Genomic DNA, 22,199 nt, shown 5'->3' on the forward strand with positions numbered 1-22,199 from the left:
GAAGCCAGGAAGGTTATGCTAAAAACAAAAAGAATTAAGCAAGGCAAGATATGATGCATAAAAGCAGAACAAGAATCCTATGATCGGTGTAAACGAAGAAATTTCAACTACTATTCACAAGAAATGTCAGCCGAATAATAGGCAAGCCAAGGAAAATTACAACTACTTTTACAGTGGTAGAAATATTCAATTGGATATCAATCTATCTTTATAAATCTTCACTATAATAATAAGATGTCTATGAAGTTTATGCATCAGGGTCAAACGTGCCTCTTCTAGTACCTCTTTTTCTGGGTCATCTGAGCCCATCTTGCGAAGACTTCAGAAACTTCAGAGTTGCCAGACAGCCTCATCTTTCGAGCCAGCTCCTCCAGAATGTTAGGTCGTCCGACCTTAGAGAAATCAGCTGCAAACCTGTTGAAATCAAGTTCTGGAACTTTCATCCCTTTATTGATCATTTCCTCAACATGTTTACATGCCTCCTCGGATCGCCCTTGCCTAATAAGCCCACCAATGAGAACGGTGTAAGAATTCTCATCAGGGCAACAACCTCTTTGGACCATCTCATCCCACACGGCACAAGCCATCTCACTGTTTCCGGCAATGAAATAGGATTTCATCATCATATTGTAAGTGTGAATAGTTGGCTGAATTCCGTTCTGAATCATCTTCTTGTAAATGCGAACGGCATCATCAGGCATTCGCCTGTTTGTCATCAATTTGATTAAAGCATTATACAGCTGCCCGTCCGGTGGATAACCCTTTTCCTTCATCTCCTTAAGCAAACCAAATACCATGTCCATCTTTTTAATGTTCCCAAATCCTGTTATCAAACAAGTATATACACCAGCATCTGGCTCACACCCTGAAGCCAGCATCTCATCAAAGTAGGCAACAGCTTCTCTCAACTTAGAATGTTTGCACAAGTCCCTTATCAATATAGTATAGCTCCGGACATTTGGAGTTGGCCCCTTGGCCTTCATGACCTCAAAAAGTTTGATTGCATCAGACTTCTTATTAACTTTCAGCAATCCATCTAGCATTATATTATGGGTAATAAGATCAGGCTTCAAACCCTGATCAATCATCTCATTCCATGTCTTTCCAGCTTCCATGAGATTCTTCACTCTACACCAACCACTAAGCAAAACTGAATAAGTCTTCATGTTTGGAGTAAACCTACTCTTCAACCTATCGTACAAAGCTTGAGCTTCCTTCACCATCTTTTCTCTAGCAAGGGCATCAAGCATGCAATTAATAGTTTCAACCCCCGCTTTAAACCCATAATTCTTCATCAACTCAAACACCCCAACAGCTTTCTTCCTCTCTTTACCAGCAGCATAAGCTTTGATAGCAATCATAAAGCTGTCCATATCTAAAAGCCCCTTTCCCCCCATTTCCTCTAACAATGAGCCCATCGTCTCAAACTGCCTTGTCTTCCCCAATATCAATAACATGGCATTATAAGTCCTAGAATCATGCAAAAACCCTGGTCTTTGCCCAGCCCAGCAAAAGAACCGAAATGCCGGTTTCCTAGCATGCTTAAACCTTCTCAAAACATCAACAACCAAATCATGACTCAATTCAATCCCAGATTCACTAAGCACAGCCTCCATATTTCGATCTAAGGCGAACAATTCACCTATCAACTTAGCCACCCTACTAACTTCCTCTGGATCAGCACTCGACTCAAAGGTACCTTCACTCCCTTCTCTCTCCTCATCATCCTCAACGTCCTCACCATCACTATTTCTCTCCTCCTCACAGCTAGAAAATCCTCTATAACAACCACCAAATCCCAAAATCCCCATCTTTTTAGAACGCCCAAATTTGGGCAATACCCAATTCGAATTACAAACAGAAACCAACAACCCACCAAAAGAAACCCCGGAATTCACAGAAAATGGCATCGATCTAACAAAATAAACACTGGGAAAAACTGAAATTGAAAACCCATGTTCAAAATTCTTCAAATTACAACCCTTAAACTTCGAATCTAACAATCTTTCTTGTAAAATAGGTAGTGCAATGGAAGATGACAAATAAGATGAAACTTGACAATCAAAATGATGAACAAAACAATCAAAGTTAGACTGATGAAAACGAGACAAGGGCACAGAGCTACCTTGAAGAAAGCACACTTGCTGCTGTTGCTGCCATCGAAAGAAGAGAACTCCTCTTTGACGTCGTAATCGTCCCGCACTGTAGGCGGAGCATAAGGTGGTCGAATAATTGTGGGAGCCATGAAAGGAGGTTGCTGAGGAGAGAGAAAGTGAAGAGGTGGAAGTGAAAGTGCGTTTAGTTAAGGAGAAGAGAGTCATTCGTAGGCCATGAAAGAGTGAGAGTGTCAAGTGTTGTTGAAAGAGACGGGTGGTTAGATGGGTGCGGCGGGTAGTCGATGGCGGTGGTTGGCGAGTAGCAGTGTGATCGAGTAAAAAAGTATACGAGTTAGGTCGATAATCTATGAAATCTAAGTTTGCCTAATTTTGCACTGATTTGGATTTTTCGCTCAATTTTTGGCTGATAAGTCTTTTGTTTTTTTTAATAGTCGACACACATTTTGTAATGCAAAAATGAATTAATGATTATAAGGTCAACTCATATCTTTAGTTACGGAGTATATTGGTTATAAAAAAAAAAAGTTACTACTCAGTTGTGCAACATTTTTATTGTATAACTCAGTTGTGCAGGTTGTGCCTTATATTTTAGTTTACTCATTTGCACATATGATAAAATCAATTTTATTTTATTATCCAATATTTGACAAACTTGCTTATTTTATGCAAGCTAGATAGCAGAGTGGATGGTTCCACCCACCCAAATGGACTCCCATAGTATATTAGGGTTTATGGAAAGCATCTCGTCAGTTTTTTTCTCCAGCTCCAAAAAAGTCAAAAATTGTCCAAAATTGAAGGATATAATTCATGTTTTTAGCGCAATTTTAGAGGTTTTGGGACCCAATATCGAAAAATCTCGAAATACTAGAGAATACATCTCGGGATCATTTAATGTCGTTTGGAACCATATATGACCATTATATATTGTCATAAATGTGCCGTTGTGGCCTTAAATTAATAAAATTACCACAAGTTGTAAACGGGTAAATTAACGGTTTAAAAACAAATTGGATGGTTTCATACTTCCATCCATGCAAGTGAACTCTCAAGGTCTATTGGGATACATGAGAAGCATCTCGGGATTTTTTTCCCACCTAAAAAAAAAATTAAAGTTAAAATTACTCCATATAATACACAATATCGGGTTAAATTTGATATATATATATATATATATATATATATTTTTTTTTCTTTCTTTTTCCAAAACGAATCGAAGGCGTGGAAAACCCCTAGGTTAGGTTTAGGAATTGTGATTAAAGTATTAAATTAAAAGAGATTAGAATACAATTAAGGCCATTCCTCCACTCTATAATCTATAGCCACTAACTAGGTGTCTAGGTGGTCTAGGTCACTCTATTTCTTTCTTATTTTCCCCAAATAAATAAAGCCGGAAAACCAGCAAATCAATCTTCCCGCCAAACTACATTTTCTGTCTTCCGTAAAATTCCCGCCATTTTCCACCATTTTTACGCAATTTTCCTCGCTATTTCTTCTTCCTGACCTCTATTCTCTCTCTCCTCATCTTCCTCCTTTCTCTCTCTAACATTTACAGTGAAGCTTTCATCAATGGCGCCTTCACGCAAGGTCACCAATGGCAGATCACCATTGGTAAACAAACAATACCAAATCACCTCTTTCTTCACCAAAGCTGATTCTTCTTTACCCAAATCAAAACCCCAATTATCCCCTCCTAAATCTAATCAAACCCCACTTCCCAAATCCCAAAACCCTAACCCTAACCCTAACCCTAGTATTAGTCCGGGGTCATCTCCCCCAACTACCCCTTCTCCTATTAATGCAAAATCGAAGTCGAAATCAACACCTAAGCCTTTGTTGGTAATTGGGTCGCAAAAATCGTCTCCAACGGAAGTGAATTTGAAGGGGAATTTGTTTGGTGAAGAGGTGGTGAAGAGGAGAATTAGGGTTTACTGGCCGATGGATGAGGCGTGGTACGAGGGGTGTGTGAAGTCGTTTGATAAGGTTTCTGGGAAGCATTTGGTGGAGTATGATGATGGTGAGGAGGAAATGATTGATCTTTCTAAGGAGAAGATTGAGTGGATTGAAGTTGAAGGAGGGTCTTCTGTTAAGAAGTCTAGGAAGAGGAGGTTGAGGAAGGTGTCTATTGTGGTTGATGATGAGGAAGAGGAGGAGGGAGAGGGGAATGTGGGTTTGATGGAGGACGATTCGAGCGACGAGGATTGGGGGAAGAATGTGGTTTTTGAGGAAGAAGATTGTTTGGAGGAGATGGATTTGGTGGATGAAGAAGAGGAAAAGGAGGTTGAGAGTTTGAAGAGGAAGAGGGGAAAGGTTGGAGGGAGCGAGGCGAAGAAGAAGAGTAAGGAAGGCGATGGAGAGGCGGCGAATTTAAGTAAGAAGAAGAAGGTTGAGGTTTGTGTTTTTGGTAGCAAGCCGGCGAAGCTGGTTGCCAATGTGCAAGGTAATTGTTGGAGCTGATATATGTTATCTTATGTTGTCATTAATTTCATTTTTTAAAATTATTGTATCAGATATCATATAATTGCTTAATGATGTTGTATTATTATGATGTTCTGTTCAGCAACAAGATCATATTGTTTCCTCAAATTAGAATAAGATATGATTTCTTCAAATTAGAAATCAGTGTTATTTGTCTATGTACCTCTACTTTGGTGGTTTATTAATAATAAAACTGTTTCAGTGTCAGTCTACTTATGACCTTTGTGTTAGTAATACACATTATTTCCAATCATGGAATATACAAATTAGATAAATACATTAGTAAAGTACTGTTACCCCAAATAGTATGATTTTAGAATTTGAACTTTGATGAATGGTTTGTAGCTTGCAAATGCATTTAATACTCTACTTTGCAGTACTTATGTGAATGATCAGTCTTGTATTCTCTCTTTTTATCAGCATTTTGCATGCTTATGTGTAATGATGAACTATTGAACTTAAAAATAACAATCCTACTTTTCTTTGTGACTTTCTAAGCTTTTTCTCTTTATGCTATATGATTGTTGAATTTAAACTTGACTGAAAGATTCAAAACAAGCAAAATGCCTTCTAGTTTCTATTCAATTTAGTTTGTTTGTTCGATGTTGGCCAGTGCTTTATGTTGCCAGTAGTTTTTTTTTCTTCTTATGTTTATCCTTTATATTGGCTTTGAACTGTCTTCTGCAGAGGCGAAATCACATAATGTCGTTGACAGCACCACTACTGATGCATTGGAGAGGTTTGGTATTCGTGAAGAACAGAAGTTTCCATTCCTTGGAAAGTATGTGCTAGTTCAATACTTAGCTTCATGTTTTCATTTCTCATGTTGTGTAATTATAATGCACTTTGTTTTTTGCTGTGATCGATGGAAGTTGCTGGACTAGTCCTCTTGTTTTTCTTGAGGTGATATCTTATTCTGTGGTGAATCCCTTTTTTTTTTTTATTTTTTTATTTTTTAGGGATCGACAAGATGCCAAAAGGAGACGTCCTGGTGATACAGATTATGATCCCAGAACTCTTTATTTGCCCCCTCAGTTTCTTAAAAATCTGACGGGTGGCCAGGTAGATATGCTAAACATTTAACAATGTTTAATACGAAGTGATAAATATTTGTTGCTGAGCTTGTTTGATTTTGTGGTGTAATTCCTTTTGTAGAGACAATGGTGGGAGTTTAAATCGAAGCATATGGATAAGGTCCTTTTCTTTAAGGTATTACATTAATCATATCTGATATGCAAGACTTTATGCTGCGATGGTTTCTGCTTTTTAATTATTTTGTGTAACATGGGTAATGATTATGATTGCTCTGTTGTATCAGATGGGAAAATTCTATGAGATTTTTGAAATGGATGCACATATTGGCGTAAAAGAACTTGATTTACAGTACATGAGGGTATATATATTTTGTTTTATATTTATCTTTAGTGTGTATTTCTATTCCCTGTTAGTTTTTTGAGGATTTAGTTCCTGTTTAGAACAAGTAACTTAAGAGAAGTCAACATGAAAGTATTAGGAGTTATCTTACCAATCTTATTATTATCATTTGCTCCCTGTCTATTATTCTTTCAATAAAGAGTCTGAAAATTGTTCATATTGCCAGGGAGAACAGCCACATTGTGGATTTCCTGAAAAGAATTTCTCAATCAACTTAGAGAAATTAGCAAGAAAGGTTTGTTGTGCATCTAATATAAATGTGTTGCTACATATATTTGATGGAACCTGACTTGAGCGGGAGAAATGATTTCATTTGAGTTGTTTTGGCTTTGCAGGGTTATCGAGTCCTTGTAGTGGAGCAGACTGAAACTCCAGACCAGCTTGATATGCGCCGCAAAGAAGAGGGTTCGAAAGACAAGGTTTGGACATTCAGGGCTTTTACTTTGAGCAATCAGTTAATATGCTGCACTTATATGCCCCTTGCTATAATGCATGCTTTCTCTTAAAAGTATAAAACAAAAGGAAAATTATAGGGGAAAGTAAGCTACTCACGAGCTAACATTGTGCTTACTGATTGGCAATGCCAAGATATCCAGTTTCCTTCTGGAGGTAGTGTTAAGTTGCCTGACAAGGAAAAGATATAACTTGTTTATATTTATGAAAAATGCCGTTGTAACCCTTGGAACCATCAACACGTTGATCCCTTGTTCTTGTCGATTGGTTGATGGATTGTTTAATACCTTTGAGCTTTTTATTACTCAGTTCTACCTCCTAACCATTTGTACATACAGGTAGTCAAACGAGAAATATGTGCTGTAGTAACAAAAGGGACATTGACGGAGGGAGAGATGCTGTCAGCAAATCCAGACGCTTCTTACATTATGTCAGTGAATGAAAGTTATTCAGTCTCTTCAAATAAGGAAGAACGCCTGTATGGTGTGTGCGTTGTTGATGTCACTACAAGCCAAGTAATTATTGGCCAGGTTCCTCTTTCAATCTCAAAGCTCATATATGTTTTCTTCTAATTTGTCTATGCGGGCTTGCATTTTAAGATGGCATTGATGATTTTGTGCAAGTGTTTTGAGGCTGTAGGTTTAACTTAGTACAGGAGATGTCCAATTTTGCTCGATGAACAATTTGCAGAAAAAACTGCTATTAGCTTGATTTACTGTATTCACTTGTTTTTCTATATTATGGGTGGACTGGTGGTGGTGGTTATAATATTGCCTTCATTTTTCAATCTCATGCTTATTTTTAGTCAATTATGTATTAAGCCCAGTTTTAAGGATTTGTTTTAAATTAATACCCTTCCCCTTGCATTTTTAATCTACCTTAAACTAAGATCAATTTGGACCCTTTGTCTCTGGTATAAGAGTACTCCTTCCTGGGGCTAGGTAAAATTTGAAATTTCAGATTCTAATGGACAAAAACTTGCTTTTTAATTGCCTCCCCCTCCACCTGAAATAAAAATGTGTTGAATGTACCCTTATATATAATTATTTATCATAACTTGTTTTCCCTTCTTCAGATAAAGGATGATTTGGAAAGCAGTACATTATGCAGTCTTCTATCCGAATTAAGGCCAGTTGAGATTATTAAACCTGCTAAAATGCTTAGTCCTGAAACTGAAAGGGCGCTTACCAGGTATACAAGGAATCCCCTCATCAATGAGCTGCTTCCGAATGCGGAATTCTGGGATGCTGAGAGGACTGTTCGTGAAGTCCAGAATTTCTACAGTCGCATCAATATTTCGCTGGTTCCTTCACAACAAAAGGAAGTAACTGATGCCACCAGCTCCAGTATAAAAGATGAGTCATGTTGGCTGCCAAAGCTCATAAGTGAGCTGTTGAGTGCTGGAAGTGATGGCAGTCTTGCATTATCAGCCCTTGGAGGGATCCTTTACTACCTGAAACAGGCTTTCTTGGATGAAAATTTGCTTAGATATGCAAAATTTGAATCACTTCCATGCTCTGATTACTGTAATGTCTTTAGGAAACCTTATATGGTGTTAGATGCTGCTGCATTGGAGAATTTGGAAATATTTGAGAACAGTAAAAACGGGGGATCCTCCGGGTAGGTACCTTCACACTTGTGAGTTTTGATGAAGTCTTTTTTGGTTTTGGCAAATATGGCTTGGATTGATTTGATTTTTTTTCCCCATCTGTGAAGGACATTGTACTCCCAGCTTAATTATTGTGTGACCGGTTTTGGGAAGAGGTTGCTTAAAACATGGCTAGCAAGGCCTCTTTATCATGCTGAGTCAATTAGGGAACGACAAGATGCTATAGCAGGCCTTAGGGTATGCTCTGCTTTCTGCTATTTTTAAGCTTATATAACATTGTGCTTTGAATATTAATTTTGTATACTCTGCTTTCTGCTATTTTTAAGCTTATATGATGTGAGTCCAGATATGTTGGTCACAGATATATGCCTCATGCTTTTAGCTTTTATTAATGTTGCAGATAGGAGAATTAGCTACTTTTTTATCTGTCATTACTCAATAGTAATGAAGTCCACATGGCTGATATTACTAAAGCACATAGGTTTGAAATCTTTGATAGCATTGCCTTCATTGATTATTCTCTTTAAACTATAGCTAATTAGCTATTCATTACACTTGCTGCTAGTTTTCGTTGTTTGGATATTTGACCTGCTTCATGCCTCAGCATATAGGATAGTAAGCTTCGGGTATTGTGCTAAGTAATGAAGTATGTTGCCCACTTTATGCCTTTTTGGTTTAAATACATGAATCATATTTACCTGCCTTATAGATCTTGATATTGCAGTGTCATCTAAAGTGCCGTTTTTATTTTTAGATGGCTTGTCCTGCTTAAGGTGTTGTAGAGGGAAACATTATGGAACAATCTCCGTGTCGTTTTCATGTACCCTGAACTAAATGAATGTCTCTAATTTGGAATGATCCTTCACTTCTCAAATATCATGACTTTTATATACTGTGTTAATTGCCTGATGTGATTATTATACATTTTTCTGCTTTTGTTTCTCTGCTTTTAACATCCTTATACACACAATGTCACGGTTTTTCTTAAATTGCACAGATGGTCAGATGCAAATAAAAAGTAGGAGAACATCTCCTCTGTTAAAACAACAAATAAACCATACTTATTTTAGAGTCATGGTTTAGACTATGACACTATGTTTCATGATCCTTGATAGAACTGTTATGTTTTCCGTCTTAAGAAAAAAGGGTTCTAAATAATGGTTTTTGTTTTTATAGGAAAATATATCATTGGCACTTGAATTCCGAAAAGAGCTATCCAAGTTGCCAGACATGGAGAGGTTGCTCACGCGCCTCTTTGCTAGCAGGTACAGAAATCCAGGGATCTCTAAAACTTACTCAATTTCCCATTCCAGAAGTTCACTTTTTGGTTCACTTGTTCCATGCAGTGAAGCTAATGGGAGGAATGCAAGTAAGATTGTTCTCTATGAAGATGCTGCAAAAAAACAGCTTCAAGAATTCATATCAGCATTACGTGCTTGTGAAGTTATGATCGTGGCATGCTCTTCTCTAGGTTCCATCCTGGATAATACTGACTCTAAATTGTTACATCATCTGTTAGTCCCTGGTACTGTCTAAACTGTCGTATCTGCACTCCTGTATTTTGATTATTTTTATATACTGTGCTAATATTCATAGCATGTAATGTGCAGGCAAAGGTCTCCCCAATATGAGTTCCATTATAAAGCAATTTAGGGATGCTTTTGATTGGGTGGATGCTAATAGTACAGGTCGTATAATTCCTCTTGAAGGAGCTGATGCAGAATTTGATTCTGCCAGTAAAAAGATTGAGGAGATTGAATCTGATTTGAAGAGACATATTGTGGAACAGAAAAAATTACTTGGCATCTCATCGGTAATTAGCACTTTATTAATTCAAAATCAAAACTTTCTCGTTGCATCTTATGTGCTTCATTAATTTGTCTCCTTGTGGTGTCTGTAGATTACATATGTTACCATTGGAAAGGACATTTACCTGTTAGAAGTTCCTGAAAAATTGAGTGGAAGTGTTCCTAAAGACTATGAGTTGCGGTCATCCAAGAAGGTAAGGAAGTTGTGAAAAACAATCCAATCGTGCATTTAATCAAGTTTTACTGATATGACTTGGAATCCCAGTAGGCTGTCAAGTTGTTACCTGAATATTGGTGCGTAAGCGTTATAAATTGGTGAGAATCCATTGCCATGGATGGTACGTGAGCCAATAGTCATTGTATACATGTGTTTTGAATTAACTGGCAGATGTGGGATTTTGTATGAGACACTGTAATCACCCCTTGAGAGGTTTTGGGGATAATTTTGTGAAGTATTTAGTATTCTAATTGTGATGTGATGGTAAGTGAAATATATGATTTTCTTTCTCTATTCTTCACTTACAAGAATAATGTGGGACTGGTCAGATCCTTGAACTCCATGTTCTTCACAATCACTCTGCGATTCTATTGGAGAGTAATTACTACTGTTTTCACTTCTTTTTATAGTACTTTCCCTTTTCTACTAATGTTGTCTGCTAATGTAACATTATCTACATCTTGACCTCCTAGTACTTGCATCAATGTTAATATGTGTATTATCGTTTCTCTTAGTTCTTAATCTTGTGTTTTGGTGGAGTTGAGTGATGAAAAGACCAATCACATCATCTAGTAATTAAATTTCTAGCGTATGATATAGATGCAAGTTAGTTGATTGTTTATCTGATTGTTTTTTACCTGATTCCCACAGGGTTTCTCCAGATATTGGACACCATTTATCAAGAAGATGGTAGGAGAACTGACACAGCTTCAAGCTGTGAAGGAATCCAAACTAAAATGCATGTTGCAAGATTTGGTAGGACGTTTTTGTGAGCATCACACAATGTGGAGAAGCTTGGTTGCTGCTGTTGCAGGTATATGGTACCAACAAATGTAGTTCTCTGTTGTCTCTATTTTCTACACAACTAAATTCTTAATCTTAGACAGTGTTTTGTTGGGTGGAAAACATTTTCCATGAATGTGATTATCCCAATATCCTTAGTTTGGTTTGTAGAGGGGTGAAATACGGTTTTCTCAAGGGTGGAAAATAGTTTTCCCTAGGATTGAATTAGTTTTTTTTTTTTGTAAGGAAGGGAAATCACAATCTTCTCCTTGCTCCTTACCTCCCTTTTTCTCTCCTTTCCATCTTCTCCCTTCCACTACCAATTTCCTTTCTCTATAATTTTTCTTGCAAGGAACCAAACAAAGGAAAATTAGTTTACAGTTATTTTATCCATGGAAAATCAACTTACATTTAAAATGTTTTCCGTCGACAGTGCCTTAATGTAGTCTATCAGATAATGTATTCTATACACGGCATCCATTTAACTATGGTTTAATTTCCACTACTCTTCATGCAGAACTAGATGTCTTGATTACCTTGGTAATTGCAAGTGATTACTATGAAGGACCAACATGCCGTCCACGTATTTCAACTGGGATCAATACTAGTGAAGTACCTCAATTAGCAGCTAAAAGTCTGGGGCATCCTATAATTAAAAGTGATTCTTTGGGCAGGGGTACATTCGTACCCAATGACATTAATATTGGTGGCTCAGATCATGCTACCTTCATCTTGCTTACTGGTCCTAATATGGGTGGAAAATCAACTCTTCTTCGCCAAATTTGCTTGGCTGTTATCTTGGCTCAAGTAAACCTCTCCTCATGCAAGTATGTTGAATTGTTATCTTGTTTCAATTTCTGTCCCCTCACAGTTGGCTTTATCACAGGTTGGAGCAAATGTCCCTGCAGAACACTTTGAGCTATCACTTGTTGACCGGATATTTGTTCGTATGGGGGCAAAAGATCACATTATGGCAGGACAGAGCACATTCTTAACAGAGCTCTCAGAAACTGCATCTATGTTGGTGAGTTATTCTGGATCTTATTCCATGTTACTATTGTATCCTCGGAAAATACGTTAATAGTGTGCAATGAGATTTGTTTCACATTGTTTAAAGTTTCTCCGTTTAAGTCAATCATCTCAAGGCATTTAGTGAACAAGAGTTTTAACTTTTCCAGCATAAATTTGCCTTGGTTTGGGAACCATATATTAGATTAATAATAGCTCAATGTCAATGCTATGAGAATCTAATGTATGCATTTCAAATCTGTGTTGAATAGATTCTTCTTTGTCTGCTCAAAATTATTAATCAACACTCGAGCTTGTGTAAATGTATGGAAGCAATTTTAGCTCCCTCCTTTTTTAAGCTCACTGTCCTGTTTTACTTGGTTGCACAGACATCTGCTACCCGTGATTCACTTGTTGCATTGGATGAACTTGGACGTGGCACTTCAACTTCAGATGGACAAGCAATTGCGTAAGTGCCTTTATTCAATCTAGTTAGCAGCTTTGCCTTGTTTAGCCTAGAAGTTGTACTATGGACCATCATTTTCTTTTACTTGAGATCAAGTGCACTAATGCAGGGTCATCTAACGGTTTATTCTGCCTTTTCCGTTTCTCTACAGGGAATCTGTCCTTGAACATTTTGTCCGCAAAGTGCAGTGTCGCGGAATGTTTTCTACTCATTACCACCGATTAGCTATTGACTATAAAAGTGATCCCAAGGTCAATTTTCAGTCTCTTGATTTTAAGTGTTTTTTCCGTTGGTGAGGTTTGATCGAGTGTTTTTCCAAATGGTTCATGTAGTTTGTAGCGCATTATGAGAGCTGCTAATAGATGAGTCTATGCTAGGATTTTTTTTTGTCTCTCAAATTGCTAATCAAAATATTCTCTCATTTACAGGTCTCTCTGTGTCATATGGCATGTCAAGTAGGAAAAGGTGATAGAGGTTTGGAAGAAGTCACATTTCTTTACAGGCTGACTCCAGGTGCTTGTCCCAAAAGTTATGGTGTTAATGTTGCACGGCTAGCTGGTAAGTTTATGGAAATTCTTACGTTTATAGAAACACCAACCTTTGAGCTAGGAATGCATATTATGATCACCTCCCAATCAATGTTCCTATGAAAATGAACATCTGTCTTAAATTTCAGGAATTCCTGATGGTGTACTGTTTAAAGCTGCTGCCAAGTCGAAAGAATTTGAGGCTGTTTATGGTAGGCACCAAGAAAGATCCAACAACAATGTCCCGGATTGGAATGAAAAGACCATTAGATTCTTCCAAAATCTGATCAGCATTAGTTCTTCACATGACTCCTCAAATTCAAGTATTGCCACACTCAGCCAGCTTCAGCACCAAGCTAGGATTCTTTTGGAGCAAAATTGATTTGCTTGCATACGATCACTCTCCAATTACATGTCTCTCTAACATTAATATTATGGGTAGTCTAGATAGCCACTCGTTATGAATTCAAGCACTTGCACATAAGTCTCTTAATATCCAGGATTAGGTTTTTGTTAGTTATTCTGATCCTGTGCATCCCCTAACCTTGTAGAAATAGGCTGTTTGCATTGTAAATCGGGTAGTCCTTCTAATCTTGTACATGACTATTGTATCTACGTCAATGTCTAATATATCTGGATTATCATTAATCTATTTCTTCCTTTTGAAGTGGCTAGTTTAATTATCGCGCTTGACATATGTGTGTTTGCTGTTATCCTTTCCTTATGTCTTTGACGGGAAACTACCTTTCCTGATTTCATTATCGACATGTAATTAAAGCATGTTATATTTGGTTACTTGAAATTTTATCAATCTATATAAAAGCTGTTATATATATGGGTAATTTTCCAAATAAAGGGATCATTGAAGACTATGAAGATGTACATTTTTAGTGAAAAACTCGTGACTATTAGTTATTTTTCAATATAAAAACTCGATAATAGGGATCGGTAGTTGTGTGAAAATAATAAGACGATAAAAACGTTGGAGATGATTTTCAGAATATCACTCACTTAAGGGTGGTTTCTTTATATTTTGGTTATTCAGTACTATATACTCAATGATATTATTGGTAAATATATACAATATTAAATGCTTTGACTTCATTTTCACCCACCTTTTCTTCAGACGTGTGGGAATCATATTTATAATCTTTTGATAGCAGTAAAGTTTGTTGCAAAATTTGGCTGTTCATCAGTCTTTGATGCAACTGCTTAAGACTTAGGATTATTATATACTTGGTATGTACTATATTTATATATATTTTCTTGATATACTACGTATATATTCATAAAACTTGGTCCAAGATTTGGCTGTTCATCTGCCTATCTTCTATGTTACCTAAAAACAAGCAAAAGCAGTTGGTTGGTTCGTTGAATTTTTGTTTCTGCACTGACAATCTTTCAACTAACAGTGCACTTGTGACAACCATAAGCAAACTACCTTTCTTCTATTTCAAATATAGTTTTTCGAAAGATTATAATTGTAATAATTTGACTCTTCTGGTACAGAGTAGTATATTTGACAACGCATACGTTGTCCATTAACATCTTTATAATTATAAAGGTTTGATATGATAAAAAGTATGCATTACTATATACAAATTACTAAAAATATATAGTCAATTTTAGTATATGAACGTTTCAACAGTCAAATGTACTCGTAGCAATTGTAAAAAATAGGTAGATGTGTATTGTATTTTTCTAAGATTATATGAGGGGGAATAATACAAAGTAAACTATGTAATTCTATAATAAATTAATAAAATGTGAATGTAAAATCTAATTTCCTTTAGAAATTATTTTTTTCCTGTTTTCTAGTATTGATGTACATTGGTGTGTTACAAGTAAACAATGGTGAAAATGTCCAAAGTTCTCATGTTATCTCAGATGAATTTGCTCCTCCTCGTCATATGTATCATTACTGTTATCATTGGTATTTTGCATAAGATTTTCCTGAAATCAAATAATACAATCTTGTTAGTTATATTTCATACCAATACAAGCTTATAGTTTTTTATTTAGCAGAAGTGTATATAGTTCGGGGACAATTTAAGAAGGAAATTACGAAAAAAAATTAAAGGACAAAGGGAGTACAACTCTTGAAAGAAGTAGAAAATTACATGAAGGATGCGATGTCGTCTAATGCTGTTTTGGACTGCTGATATTGTCCGAATTATAATGTACATTGGAATAATTACTCCACAACTTCGTAGGATTAGTACCTGCAGTATTTGCAATAAGATTATTAATTATCAATGTAGATTCTTAGTAATTCATACAACTTAATATTCATATATAAAGTATAATTTTAGCTTAAAATCAAATGCCAAATTCAAAGAAAAGATGGAGATTCTTACAGTTAAAAGTGAGAAGGGATGTTGTTCTGCTCCTCCAAGTAGCACATCAAACATGTGTCTCAATAACAAAAGGAATGTAAACTGGCAATATTACAAGAAAAATCATGAATTAGTTTGTTGATTCCAAAGAAAAGTGAGCAAAATTTGACCACAAATTAAAGTTATAAGAGTAAGCAAAAGAAAATCATAACTGAGTTTGATTAAAGCATTGTGAAACCTTTTTATTGTGTTTTTCGATTGTTAGAAGGTGTTTTTTTTTTTTAATAAGATCACAAGTTCATTTAGCTAAATTTATGTTCTTAGCTAGACAATAATCATTGGAAAAATTCGTGCATGAAACCTAAAGACCCTATTGATTTCTTAAGGATACGACAACAACTCAAGTCTATTATATTTGCGATCTTTTAGCCATTATCATACCACTAGAACACATAATCTTAAGTGCACTTAATAATTCACCGAAAATCCATGTAGAAAAAGTAATTAGTCACTGAAAACTGTCCACACATATGCTCTTAAAGTAAGAAGAATGCAAATCAAATACGAAAATTGACGAATTATGTACGTATTTAATGGGTTCAAAGCGGATACAATCTGCGAGCCTAATAGAAATCAATTAGCCTAATCTCATACACTTGAAATAGAAAGGATGATGATTAAGCGCCAGCTGGAATAATTCTATGGGTGGTCTCTCTTCTAACATGCTTAGCTTAGTATAAGATTAAGATAGTGACATTAGCGATCATAATTAACCTAACAAATCAGCCACTATTATGATGTTCTATATTTATTTCCAAAATTATATACTCTTTATGAATATAACTTTCAATTGTGTATAACAGCTCTTTGTAAGTATGGGCCAGCAAAGTGTGCAATTTTGTGGACCCTCTTTAAGATTAAGACATATATTGAGCTAATTATAAACATTATCCTTAGTTTAGATTCTTATATATTTATAAGCACGAATAAGGTAAACTTTTTTTTTTGGTGTATTTTTTTGGTTAATAGTAAATGAATTACTTACAATAAGGGCAACTGTTTTGCAGCAAGATGCACTTCTTTCTGCTTCTGAAGAACATTCAGCAATGGCTAATAAGTCTGAATTTTGAGATTCTTGTTCTGTTCTTGGAACTTCCAAACTTCCCCTGTTGTCATATTTCGAATATTCTATTAGTATATTACACAACAAATATTTGATCAATCAAAGTAATACGAAGTATGGAGTACTATCTAATAATTCTAATAACAAGACATATATACTTTAGTTTGAGTTGGTCACTTCAATATATTACACTTTTTATGGTCTAAACCTTAAACCTTCAGCATTTAACAAGTGATAAAAAAACTTTATTTTATTACTTTCAAAATGATTAAGTAGATGAAAAAAGGGAAGCTAAAGCAAAATCAAAGTTGTTAAAAGAGCTTTAAAAAGGGTTGACAAAAAAGTTACTAGATGTTTCTTATGACATAGGGAAGTAACAATTTTAAATCCTCAATCATTGAGTATTAGAGTGTGACACTCAAAAAATAATAAAATAAACTATAATACAGAATAAAACATAAGAAGTGACATAAGTATTAAGTAATTAAGTTTGAACTATACTAAAACATTAGTGATAATATACCTAAGTTTAGTAGTCGGTAAAGTTACCAACCAAGTATGAAAACCTTGAGAAAAAAAAAATTAACTTTAATTTCATTTGTATAGTGTGCCACTACAAAAAAACAAATAGGCGTGCTCTAGTTTTAATTCTTTTTAATTTGAAGTAAGAAAACGTTGACAACTTGACATCATTATGAACAACTCAAAAGAACTACCACTTGCACTAGATAAAACTAGCTAATGACATGATTCTTGAACTTATATATCATACGGGGATGTAACTTCTGGCCCTATGGAATAGTAATATATTCGGCATTTGTAATGAGTCCGGCTAGTTATCTAACATTTACTTACTATGTTCGTCTATTGGAGGTTTTGGGTGAACGTTACGTTAATGTTACTGTATGTAGTATAAAAGATATTTGAGCCCAAAGAGAAAAAGTTAGACGTTACTAGGTGTAATATAGATGAGTTTGGTGTAGATAATCAGGAGGAAGGAATATAAGTTACCTGATGCTTACAACTTGATCAAGTACCACAATTTTCTTGGGTTGTTTGGGAATTGCTGTGTAGCCTGGTTCATATTTCTGCATGAATTTAAGTCACTTTTTTAAAATCAAAAACTCAAATTTCCCACCATATAAAAACATATGATAGGCCAATAATTAATAAAACAGTGGGTCATAAATAATACTCGTAAAACAGGAAACAAAAGTTGAAAGTGGTAAGAAAAAAAGAAATATAATTTCATATTGCACTTAAATTTTGTAAGAAAAAAGTACAACACCCAGAAAGTCAATAAATTTCTAACTTAAAAAAAGGGTCAAAGATTTTGTTTTTTTATTTTTTTTTAAAATTCCTTAGCCTAAATATTCAGAATTATTTATTTAATTAAGAAATTCAAAAAAAGAAGGAGAAAGATTGAAACTTTAAAATTTTGGGCTCAGGAAAAAACTTTGAGTTGAAGACAACTAAAACTGAAGGCAAAGCCAAACGTTAGCGAGGGGAAAAAAAGATTCTCAATTTTAAGAAAACAATTTATTTATTTATTTTTCTTATATTTGACTATCCTAAAATAAAAATTAAATGCAGAAAATTAACTAAAATTGTACTCCATTGAAAAAATCATAATATTTAGCTTATTTATGAGTATGTTTATACCGTTCATATAGGCTTAGGATTAGCTTACTAATTTTTATTTTGTTCATCACAAAACTCGCTACTTCAAGTAAAATATGATGCTATTTTCTTATTCTTTTTTAAAAAAAATTAATGAATAAAAAGAATGAAAGAGAGAAAAAAACAGGGGAAATAAAACAAACCTGTAAACAAATTTCACAAATAATATCTCCTTTTTCATCACACCATCTTTGAATGCATTCTCTGTGAGCAAACTGCTCAAAATAACAAAAATTATAAATACCCAATTAAAAAAAATAATAACTTTAAATTAATAACATGATTAAGATTAATTAACTTATAAATTTACCTTGACTGTTCCAGAACAAGAACAAGGAGCTTCTAATTTTCTGCAACTTTCAAACTCAGCTTCATGACAAATTCTACAGTAATTTGGAAAATTATTATCCAAATTTTCCATAAATAATACAACTTCTCCCATATTCAAAATAGTTCACTATGAAATTTTTGTAAAAATCAAAATAATTTTCTAGCTTTCAGTTTTGTTTTTTTTTTCTTCTCTTTCCTTTCCTCTGTTTTTGGTTTGATGGTTCTTTTTGCTCTGTTCAGCTTGAAATGGAGTTTAAATAGGAGGGTCAGGGGAGGAAGATAAATTACAAAAATACCCTTATAATAATATTTTTGAAATGGATATGTTTAGTTTTTTCTTTTCATCCACTTTGGCAGTCTTAGCTGTTTCTCTCTCCTAAACTTTCTCTCACAAGAAAAGTCCAAAATAGGGTTACATCATTTGGATTCCTAGGCTCCTAACTAGAAATACCAATTGTATATAATATCTATGTTTAAATTTTGGGTTTGTGTTAGTAATTCTTATTAGTATTGTATTTTTTGTTTTTGATTGACTTATTAGGGTATGTCATACTAAAAGGGATGATAAATACAAGTATATAATTAAGGAATTGAATTGTGATTATTAAGACTACACTTTTCGATTAGGAAGATGTATTATTATTATTTTCACATTTTCTAATACAATCTTTGAGTATCAATAGTTTTCGTGAGAAACATATAAACTATACGTATATTTTTCTAAAATTGCTTATAAAAAATTAAACAACCGTGACACTGATTGATACTTCATATATGTTTTGTATTAGACGCTTATATCTTAAGATTCCTTACATGTGTTTATCAAGGCACAACAAAAATACATGCATGGGTATTGAGTATGTCTAATCCTATATGGAATATATTATCGATGGGTATTCAAGATCAAAATTTAAGCTTTACATTTGAGATTTCAAAATTGGATGATGTTTTATAAATGATGGGTATGATAGTTTGAGTTAGTAATTTGTAATAGCACAAGTAGTGCATCTTTTATTCTTTGCACCAAATAGAATCTTAATTTCATAAATAGTCTCTACTAGCCATTAATCAAGCCAAAATGTAGACCACTAACTACAAAAATACAATCTTGTTTTGTTCTTCCATTTTGAGGTGTAGCATTACATGCAATGATCTACTTGTTTTCAAGTATATTTTAATACGAAGTTTATGAATTTGGAGAATACTTTGTATCATAGTATAATTAGGTAACTATCTAATAGATCTTATATTGCATACATGCAATTCGGTTATTTTTTTATTTTTTTTATTTTTTTTATTTTTTGATCTAGGGTTGTAAGAAGTTGGGGTACACATTAAGCGACGCGTTTAAAGAGATCTTGACCATTTCTTGTATAGCTTAGCAATGGAATTTCCCCATTAGTTGTCAACGAATTATTCATTTTTGCAATTTTGAATGGAGAAAAAATCTTATTATAAAGTCAATATAGTATGTTGTAACCAATCTTGCATTAAATGATCTGTTATTAGAGTGTGCAACTTTCTTGATTTAGAAGGTTTATTAGATATTTCTTAGATGATTCCACATTACAATTCTTTGATTTTCAAATTAATAGTGTTTTTTTTTTTTCTTTTCTTTTTCTTTTGAACAAGAGAAATTAATTTATAGTCTTCTTGAAGGTACCTAGCTAGCTTATATTATTAATACATGTGAAGGACTTTAACGCCTTGTTTTATAACCGATTATAAAGAATGGTAATGATGAAAATTAACATATAGCTAAGGTAAACTTGAAAAGAAAATCAATGTTTGTTCTCATGATCACTCAAGATGATCATCAAAATATTCGTTCCCATCCAATACCACCTTTTAAGTGGTAATGAATAGTAATGTAAAAACATAAAGAAAAATACATGCTTAGAGAATGAGATTGAGTTCCCATGAATACTATAGGTTTTGTATTGTTTCACATAAAATTACACTTAAAATTCATTCCATTACCGCAATTTATTACCGGCTATCAAACGTGCTAGAATTGTAACACAATTTACACGGGGGTAAATAGCTAGATAACAATAATGGTAATGAATCCAAATGTAAATTTGTAAAGAAATATTATGGGATAATAGAAGACCAACCAATCAAAACACATTGTTTATCAAATTTGTATGTAATTTGATGATTAACCGATGAAAACCTTATTTATATATAATAAATATTGAAATTTACTAACCAAAAAGGCAAAATTATATTTGTTTGACGATTCAATTCAAAAGTGAAGCCTAATATATACCAAAATGTTTATATGAAATGCATGGTAATTGTAAGGCACGACGATTTTGGACTATAAGGCTATGCATACGAATGCGGTATGCCACAATGTTGTTGCAAGACATTCAGATAATAAAATATATTAAATTCTCCAATTCTAGAAATATTTTTTTAAGTTTGAGAGACAGAGAAACAAATTAAACTAACAATATGTCAATATACTTCGTATACTATTGAGTATAGATACGATTTGTCCAATGTCACTAATGACCTCACCAATGACTTAATGAGGGAGTGATCTAGTGCTCCTTAGTTTTGGAGCTTGATCACTCTCTCTATGCTTGGCTAGCTAGACAAAACTAAAGTGCATCGTCTTTTGATAATAGAGCACGATTGAAAATATACGCAGAATATTCTCTGTTATGATAATCGACCATTATAATATTATCTAATCAAAAGTACTCCATTAAAGATTAACTTAATATAAAGATGTTGTGATTAATTAACACATTTTTTATAAGAAAAATTACATTACAATTAAAATAGAACACAGGAAGTGTACTCACGAAAATTGTATTTTGCCACGTTGTATATGTAGAGTGGGCCATGTGGCATTCCCTTAGTTTAAGCCTTTTTTATGTGTCGTTAGTTGATTAGAAAATGTGGCACCTTAGGGGAATGGCACACCTAAATTCAAAAACTCTAAATTCTTTAAAGGGTTATATGTAATTATGCTTGATAATTTTTCTTTTTTTTTTTTCTTCTTATTTTGAAGAAACTTCTTCTCATTATGATGTGGCACATGCATTGGCTCCACGACACAATGAATTAGAGTTATCGTTAAAAACTTGTGGAATCTACCATGATATGATATCCTTAGATTAAACCAAGGTATAATATAATTCTTACAAGAATATTTGCACCACTGAGAACATATATAAAAAGTCGGTTTCATCACTAGTGGGTCCCTCTTGAGCCGCCCTAAGTATACTGAAATAAAATCTAACTTATACTCCGTATGTATAACTTATTTTGGTGCTTAATAATCATAAACCGTTATTATTGATCCATCCATTAAAAGTTTTTAATACATGCACCCTATCCCTATGTATCTAAATAAACATAATATTTGTTTTTTAAATGGTTGATAGACTTTGATGGATGGAAATAATCGAATTATGTACCATAATAGAATATTGTTAAATTGTTAGATTTGTATTGATGTGTAATGGTTAATTGTAGGAATTAAATAATTAATAATAAAGATTTGTAGATCACAAATTTAAAAAAATTAACATATTTTTTTCAATCAAAATCATAACTAATTTGTATATTTGGCACATCTCACATATATTATTGTTATTTAATTATTGTATAAATCATTAATATTGGTCAAAATGGATTATATGAAGTATAAATAAAGCAAAGGTTCTGAAGCATTTTTTTTTTTTTTAACAATTCTTGTTTTTTTTTTATCAAGTCTTGTAAAAGGCGGACTTAGCTTCCGTTAAATTTATTGTACGTAAGATGATCAATTTGAAGATAACTTTAACACATTTTATAATAACTTTGATTCCGTTTAG

At 33.9% G+C, this 22,199-nt stretch overlaps 3 protein-coding genes across 3 annotated transcripts; 1 reads left to right on the forward strand and 2 right to left on the reverse strand.

Moving 5' to 3' along the window:
- Window positions 1–51: 51 nt before the first annotated feature.
- Window positions 52–2,499, reverse strand: LOC145568133 (uncharacterized). The gene has a single exon (XM_081627567.1). It carries the CDS (start codon window positions 2,319–2,321, stop codon window positions 276–278), a length of 2,046 nt encoding a protein of 681 aa, XP_081483693.1. The 5' UTR covers window positions 2,322–2,499; the 3' UTR covers window positions 52–275.
- Window positions 2,500–3,511: 1,012 nt separating this feature from the next.
- On the forward strand, window positions 3,512–13,539 carry LOC145568134 (DNA mismatch repair protein MSH6-like). The gene is made up of 21 exons (XM_081627568.1): window positions 3,512–4,554; window positions 5,280–5,373; window positions 5,552–5,654; window positions 5,748–5,801; window positions 5,911–5,985; window positions 6,193–6,261; window positions 6,362–6,445; window positions 6,818–7,009; window positions 7,555–8,099; window positions 8,196–8,325; window positions 9,265–9,353; window positions 9,435–9,613; window positions 9,699–9,901; window positions 9,989–10,090; window positions 10,765–10,927; window positions 11,414–11,703; window positions 11,783–11,920; window positions 12,294–12,373; window positions 12,522–12,621; window positions 12,799–12,928; window positions 13,047–13,539. Exons 1-21 carry the CDS (start codon window positions 3,684–3,686, stop codon window positions 13,277–13,279), a joined length of 3,924 nt encoding a protein of 1,307 aa, XP_081483694.1. The 5' UTR covers window positions 3,512–3,683; the 3' UTR covers window positions 13,280–13,539.
- Window positions 13,540–14,564: 1,025 nt separating this feature from the next.
- On the reverse strand, window positions 14,565–18,603 carry LOC145568135 (uncharacterized). The gene is made up of 7 exons (XM_081627569.1): window positions 18,347–18,603; window positions 18,180–18,251; window positions 17,368–17,444; window positions 16,279–16,399; window positions 15,255–15,335; window positions 15,018–15,119; window positions 14,565–14,850 (listed from the first exon to the last, which is right to left on the reverse strand). The coding sequence occupies exons 1-7, from the start codon at window positions 18,476–18,478 to the stop codon at window positions 14,776–14,778; spliced, it is 660 nt and encodes a 219-aa protein (XP_081483695.1). The 5' UTR covers window positions 18,479–18,603; the 3' UTR covers window positions 14,565–14,775.
- Between the last annotated feature and the right edge of the window lie 3,596 nt (window positions 18,604–22,199).

Source organism: Chenopodium album, chromosome 11, assembly GCF_948465745.1.
Source record: "Chenopodium album chromosome 11, dcCheAlbu1.1, whole genome shotgun sequence".
Taxonomy (NCBI): domain Eukaryota; kingdom Viridiplantae; phylum Streptophyta; class Magnoliopsida; order Caryophyllales; family Amaranthaceae; genus Chenopodium; species Chenopodium album.